The sequence below is a fragment of the Centruroides vittatus genome, unplaced genomic scaffold (assembly GCF_030686945.1).
Source record: "Centruroides vittatus isolate TY-2023 unplaced genomic scaffold, ASM3068694v2 scaffold_1152, whole genome shotgun sequence".
Lineage (NCBI taxonomy): Eukaryota > Metazoa > Arthropoda > Arachnida > Scorpiones > Buthidae > Centruroides > Centruroides vittatus.
This window is the reverse complement of record NW_027122670.1, coordinates 977,466-985,332: the sequence shown is the minus strand read 5'-3', so window position 1 is coordinate 985,332 and position 7,867 is coordinate 977,466. Positions and strand designations below refer to the sequence as shown.

General features: G+C 26.3%; 1 protein-coding gene across 1 annotated transcript; it reads right to left on the bottom strand.

Annotated features, from left to right (window-relative positions):
• Nucleotides 1–2,462: 2,462 nt before the first annotated feature.
• LOC136986543 (protein phosphatase inhibitor 2-like) lies at nucleotides 2,463–7,296 on the bottom strand. The gene is made up of 4 exons (XM_067284102.1): nucleotides 7,107–7,296; nucleotides 4,424–4,606; nucleotides 4,240–4,322; nucleotides 2,463–2,896 (listed from the first exon to the last, which is right to left on the bottom strand). The coding sequence occupies exons 2-4, from the start codon at nucleotides 4,570–4,572 to the stop codon at nucleotides 2,736–2,738; spliced, it is 393 nt and encodes a 130-aa protein (XP_067140203.1). The 5' UTR covers nucleotides 4,573–4,606; nucleotides 7,107–7,296; the 3' UTR covers nucleotides 2,463–2,735.
• Between the last annotated feature and the right edge of the window lie 571 nt (nucleotides 7,297–7,867).

Sequence of the window (7,867 nt, the reverse complement as noted above, 5' to 3'; positions counted from 1 at the left end):
ATGTAGAATTGGAAAATAGTCATTCTGAAAACCAAGAACACACAGAATTTCTCTACAGATTTCTTTAATAAAAGTTTGGTAACGATAACTGAAATCATTGATCAAATTGTAGCGAATGATGCAGATTTTTAAAGGAGTGCAAAAACGAGACGAGGAGTTTTGGATGCAATCTCTTGTTACCAAAATTTGCTTAAGGAAAGAAAAAGAAAGCGAGAAATGAAACTACGCAACTTTATCGCAAAAAACAAGAATTTCAGAAGAGCCAAGACCTTCGTCACAAAAAATGAACTTTATATTACTATGTGCATATGTTTGTGTGTTATTTAATATATATTATTATGCAAATTAATATAAAAATAACTTAAAATATCTATTAAGTTTTATGCCATTGTCTCCTTATCCTAGTTTTTTACTTAAATTGCCTACAAGGACTTATTTATTACTAGGACTTATTATACTGGTGACCTTATTCTGCAAATTAAGAAACAATTCAGAAAAAACAGTTTTTATTTTTCACAGGTGAAAAATAAAAAATTTAAGTAAAATCTGTTTATTTTTGGTCGTGTGTTCCCGTTTCCTTATCTACTCTGTGTTAAAATGACCTCGTTTAACACTGTTTCGTTTAGCACTTTGTCATCTTGGAACTTATCCCTCATGTTAAGTGGGGTCTTACTGTATAATTAACTTTCGATTAGACAGCATTACAGACAATAATATTTTATTAATATATAAATCTGGTATTAACTAAGGATTTTATTTAAAAACAGATCTAACATATATTATATCATTTAGCAACAAAATGAAATTATATGTTATCACACACTTTTTTCATACAAGTTTAGATGTCATTACCTAGTTATTACTCTTGTGTTAAATCAATTTTTATATTATATATGGTTTAAAAAGACAATATATACTTTACTTTATTTCAAAGTAATTTTACAAATTTGGTTTCTCTCACTTCACATACAGATCTGTAAAATGTATCTTAAAAAACCAGTTTCAAATAGCCAAATAGAAAATTTGAAGTTTAACTGAATATTAATATTTATTTTAAAATAAAGTTGTATATAATGAGAATTTAGTTTATGAAGTATAAAAGCATTAAGATTGAAGTTTTTTGTTTGTCATTTTTGCTAAGAAAATGTTTATCTAACTTGAAAATTAATGCATTCTTACTGAAAGGCTTGATACACAATATAAAAAAAAACATTTTGAAAACGTTCATTGATTTCAAAATTGTGAGTTTGCTGACTGTCAGGGGAGGAAATGTTACTTCCATGTCAGGATGGTCTAAAGGGTTTGCATATGTGAGTGGTGCTGGGGAGACAAAGATGACAAGTGTTTTACAAAGAAACCATTTATTATTTGCAGAAAGGGTCCTTACATGGTCTAGCTGATTTGTTACACTCTGTCAGTTGTAATTCTTCCTGATGTAGAGGAGCAATGGGACTCCGGTCGTCTAGTAGTTTCCTTTTGACTGATCACAGCCCCAGGCAGGCAAGAGGTTCCTGAATTGGTAACATTGGCAGATAGACAAAGGTGATGTGGCATTCAGCACAGTGGACAGTGCAAAGGGAGAATGGCTTTGATGACACATGATTAAAAGAGTTATTCAAAAGGGAGAGAGAGTGTCTCTCTCAACACGATGACACACTACGTCTCATGTACAGAGAGTCTATTGACTCACTGTGTGCAGGTGCACAGTTTTTACAGAAAGTGATTTTGTCCTTGAAGATCAGGGATTATATCAATCTCTGACTTTCAATCGGCCCTTCCAATTGAATGATCTTCCTCATCTGCACTTTCCGAGTGGCTGGTCCCTCGTTACTGAATGTAACAGGACTCTAACCCAGAGTGCGGGAGGAGTCAAACTCGGAGCTGAATTCGACTCTCAATGATCATAGAGCAACATTCCTGTTAAGATTTACGACTCTGCATCACATTTTAACATAAACAAAAGGGTGTCTGACTACAAACATTTTTCCTTGCCCTTTTTTAACAAATAAATTTTTGTGAATTTTATGATAGTTTGGATCTATCCAGGAACTCACAAAATGCAGGAGCTCTTTGTTGATATTTTACAAAAATGCCAATTTCTCTGAAAAAATGCATATGAATTACTTTTACAAGATCTGAATACAAAGCTGTGTTATATTTTTAATACTTTAATACAGCAACTTATATTTGAAGTATTAAAAATAAATAAGTATGATTAAAATTTATTTCTCTAAAGTGACCTGTAAGAAATCCTTGATATCAATAGATATCAATCATTTAGAACACACACACACACACACACAAAATTTATATATATATTTATGTATGTAAATAAAATAAATAAAATTAATAATAAAAGCATGTAATGACTATAACATTATATAAAATTTATTTTGTATTAAAAATCTTCTATATATGAAATATAAAATACACTATAAATACTTCTAATTTTTATAGGATATTTTATTGAATTATATTTGTAATTTTTATCTTCACTACAAAATTATGTAATAAGAATGACCAAAATAATATATAAATAATACTATAATTCATATTAGCATTATAAAATGTTGTATAAAATATTCAAAATACATTGAGTTGTGAATATCAAATTTCATAAGGTTTTTATTATATGTGAAAATAGAATTTTAATTAAAAGTTTTACATTATAATTAAATTTTATGTTTTAGATGTTGTAAGAAAGTGATGTTTTTGAGCAAATTGTGAAATCATTACTATTTTTTTTTATTTGATTTAGTTTTACTATCATCAGATTTTCCTGCTGTTTCTTCATCACTATCTTCTTCCTCTTGACTCATTAATGTTTTAGCTAATTTTATAGCATGGAATTCATTATAATGCATCTTCCTTTTCTCTTCAAAAGATTTCTTTTTATCTGGAATAATTTAAAATTCTTATTCAAGTTTAACAGAATTTTAAATAACAGAAGTTGAATTTAGATTTCATTGGAAAAAATCTGATACTGTTTAACAGTCATTTTCTTGTTTAAAGAAAATATATGTTAAAAGATATATATATAAATAATATAAATTATTCATATTTTTTTGTTTCAAGAGATGAAACAAAAAATATGAATAAAACATATATTTAAAAAAATAACTTCAAATTGATTATCTGAGTAATGTTTTCCTCCTATTTAACTAGAATGAAATGATCACAACTCTCATTATTATTGCTTGCCAAAGAATACTTCATGTATATTTTATGAATTATAATGGCAATTTTACATAAATAGAACTATTATAATTATCTGATTTAACATCTATGTTAGATTTCTCCTTTGAGGCCTTTTAATATGTTATCTCAATTTTAATATTTTAATAAATTAATAATTTTGTGACATGCCATTTATGCAATAACTTCTGTAAAGCAAGGAAACAATATTATTTGATTTTAGCATATTGCAAACAACAAAAATCATAATTTACAACATATTTTTTCTAACATTTTCATAGTTATTCAGTTTTATTAAAAAGATTATATATGGTGGTGCATGTGTACGTCCTGACAAAAAAATTAAATTATTCAAAAAGTGCCAATTTAAATCAAATCAAATGCAATTAATTAAGTAGTAAATGAACTACAAAATATAATTTTTAAAATATTTGCTTGCAGACAACCAAATTCTGTTGGCATTCATAAAACTGGTGTCTGATTGCTGCTGAAATTCGTTTCATTGCATCTCTGATGTGTACCTGAAGAATCTGCATGTTCTCCATCGAAAACACAGATTTTATCTTTAGTTGCCTCCCTACATTGCAAAGTCTGTTGAGGTTTAAATTGAGACTGTGTTGGGTCTATTCAATACTGCCTCCAGCAGTTTCTAACAAAAAAGTTCAAAAATTACAGTATTTTCTGGTCAAGATATACAGGGTGGTTATAATTAAAGTTGTCCTAATTGTTCTTATGAAAAAGTATAATTTCTCATTGATAGTTAATATTTTTTTCTTTATAGAAAAACCTTAAGTCTTTTCAATAATGCTGTTTATCAATATTTAAAAGCATTCTGATAAGTGTTATTTGGCTGCAAATGTGTTGGAATAGATAATTTTTAATTATGTCTTCTCTCCATGCTGATGATAATTGTCTAAATGTTGAATACATAATACATTTTTAAATCAGCTAATTTCTGAATAACTGGTTATAATTTTTATAATATGAAGTAAAAATGTTTTAATTGTATAGCTCTTATTTTAAGAAATGATTTGTTTTCTTTACCTTTATCTATGCCATATTCATAATATTTATCATGCTTATTTTCATTTGTGTCATTTACACGTCTTGTTGGTAACTCTTTTATTCTAAAAGATGCACGATATAAAATTATTAAAATACGTATATGTAAGATAGATACAGTATACTATATAGAATAAAAATCTAAAATTTAATTATTAGATATTACTTTTTTATTAGTGACTGAACATCCAATGAGACTTTCTCATCTGAAGCTTCTTTTTCAATGTCATAATGTGTGAATGGGGTTTTAGGCTCATCTACTATCATATGACCGTAATCTTTATCTGGTGGATGTAATGTTTGTAATATGTTCATTTCATCCCATTTAACAGGTTTGTCAATATTTCTACTAAAAAAATAAAAATATATTCTAAATTTAAAAATTTATTAAATTAATCAGCAAAATTAGAAGAGAAAATAATATAAGGAAAGAAATGTTTATTAAATATTTTCAAAGATAGTAAGTTGGAAATTCATTCTAAGTGATGCAACAAAAAAAATAATTGTTTTTTCTTTTTGGATAATTCAGATCAAAGTGTAATGATACTTTGATCATTAGTTAGCTAATTGTTGTTTAGAATTATATATATGGATATTTATGTAAGTAACTACATCTTTAAAAGAAAATTCTCATGATATAATTGATTTAACATCCATCATGAATCAAGAATATAAGTCTAGAAATCATTTATTTACATTTATCCATAAAACATATTCATTTTTTACACAAATATGAATATGGGGTTTAGAAACATAAATTTTTTTTCATTTAAAAATAACAGTTTTACATATCATTATTTATATATTCATTCAATACATTAACTTTGTTTATTTCTGCTTTATACAATTATTATTTCTTATAATAGTTTATGAAAAGTATCTATCTATAATAAATCTGAAAATATTTGAAACAGCTTTAGCAAAGCAAAATTAATTTTTTAGAATAACAATGAGTTGGTAAATGTCTTATTTTCTATAATTATTAACAAAGTAGACTGAAAGGTGATTTTATTTTACCAACTATCTCCATTATATTCAGGAATAATTAACTTATTTACCAGCACTGGGTTATTGAAAGAACTAATGATTTCAATAATAATATTTTCACTGACCATCATCAAGATACAAACTAATTAAACAATAAACCAGAATCCCGATAAATAATTTGATTATTTTTGAGTATTTATAATAACCAGTTAGAATTTTTCAAATGACTATTTCTATTGCTTTTATGTTTTCTATAAATTACCATAAACCACAATAATCCTCATAATATCAAAAAAAAACAATTTATCTCCATTTCTTGTATTGCAGATAATACCAAAATAAATGAAGAATCGTATTAAAATTAAGATTATCTATTATAAGCAAAATAAAAACCATATGATTTATTTGTGAAATAATACATTGTACAATAAATATAATTCAGTTTAATTCTGCCATAAAATAAATAAGATAAAACATTGAAACAGGAAAGTATAGGAGTGTTGTAAAAAGAATTAGGAATTTACACCTTGTTCTTCTCAATCCTTAGCCTCATTCTATATAGGAGCAACCAAAAGAGCATTTAAAAGAAGAGGCTTCAAGGTCATAAATGTGATATAACTTACAGAATGTATATTACTAAACTAGCAACTTTGTGGAATGAGATCAAAATTATATATTCTCTCAAAACATTCAAGAGTTATTACTAAAGCTATTTTAATAAAAATGAAAAGACTTGCTTTTAATCAATGAGAAACTAAGATATTTATTAATAATAATTCAAATGCTTTTTATGCAAGTTCTAATTTTCAAAAAGAAAAGAAAGTGATATTCATTTTTATTAAATTATAGATTACCTGATGAAGAGTCCATTGTAGAGGGATAAAATACTGAAATTTTTAATTTTTTAAAATTAATTTCTTCTTCCATTAAAAATTGCCGGGACGATTTCATATTTAGAAAAGAAAAATATATTTTTTACTAGACTATACAATAAATGAGTCCATTTCGATCGGTCCCTTCACATGCTTTCGTAGAGGTATTAACAAGTCTACGGCGGAACCGTCCTTTTATTTGAGGCTACTGTCCGCCAACAAATGTAAAAAAGTTAAAAAAAAGCCACCGCTTGAAAGCCACAGGATTTTTTAACTTTTTTACATTTGTTGGCGGACAGTAGCCTCAAATAAAAGGACGGTTCCGCCGTAGACTTGTTAATACCTCTACGAAAGCGTGTGAAGGGACCAATCGAAATGGACTCATTTATTGTATAGTCTAGTAAGAAATATATTTTTCTTTTCTAAAAATTAATTTCTTCTTGTTTTACTTTAAATCATACACTTCCAATGATACCAAAAGTTTAACATTAAAGTAATGTCATTTCTGTTTTTAATTAAATATAAACTAATGATATTAATAACTTAAACATGGATTGATTAATTGATTGAGTATACATGTAAAACATTTTTATGCATAGGCCTTTAATCCAGATACTGTAAAAAGCTAAATACATTTAAATTGACTATAATACAGAATAAAATACAAAAAGAGAATCAAATTGGTACATTGATGTCACAAGACTAAATTTCTATTTAATCAATGTAATATTAAGTACAACCATTGTCAAAAAAACAAATACACGTGGTATTGGAAATGTATACAAAATATTTGTCAGATAATAGAACATTCATATTTAAATTTGTTAATAGATCTTATAATGGAAAATAATGTATATCGATATTAAATTAAAATGCTTGAATGATTATTGAAATATTCTAAATAAAATATTAAGAAAATAAAATTATTTTTAAACAGAAAACATTTTCAAATTATACTAATTATAATAAAAAATAATTACTGTATATTACTTTTCATTTGTAAGTTGGAAATTTTTTGATGTTTTCAGAATACTTTTTCGTGGATAATCATTAATTTTTTCTGGTCTAATTGAATGGGCACTACAGGGTAATAATTTTAAAAAATTTATGCATCAAAATTTATTTTGAACAAATTCATTATACTAAAACATGATGAACATATATAGTAAAAGGAATATATATAAACATGTATAATATAGAAAGTTGTTCGAAAGTAATGCACTCGAGAGAATGCTTTCGCGCATAGCATGTATGTATGTATGTACTGTACCATAAGAGGCGTTGTCAGGGGAACATGTAATTTACGGTGTAAATCGCCAGAATATTTAATCATGAAGTTAGTTAATATATCATGATGATTAAATATTGTGGCGATTTACACCGTAAATTACATGTTCCCCTGACAATGCCTCTTATGGTGACGATTTACATTTTACACCGTAAATTAAATTTTCCCGACAATATTCCACATGGTACAGTACATATGTACTATACTGTACTGTACATGCTGTGTGTGGACGAATCCTCTGGTGCCTTACTTTTAAACAACTGGTTTATTCTTTTTCTTATTAATATTAAATTATAATTTCTCACTTTTCGTCTTCAGATTGTGAATTTTTTGATTTTTTTGAAATCTTTTTTTGCGGTTGATTTTTTTTCTCCGACATTTTTCTTTCATATTATTGAGCTGTAAAAACTTAAAAGTTTGCAGTTTTCACTTTAAACAATCTGCATTTAACTTTTATATATAA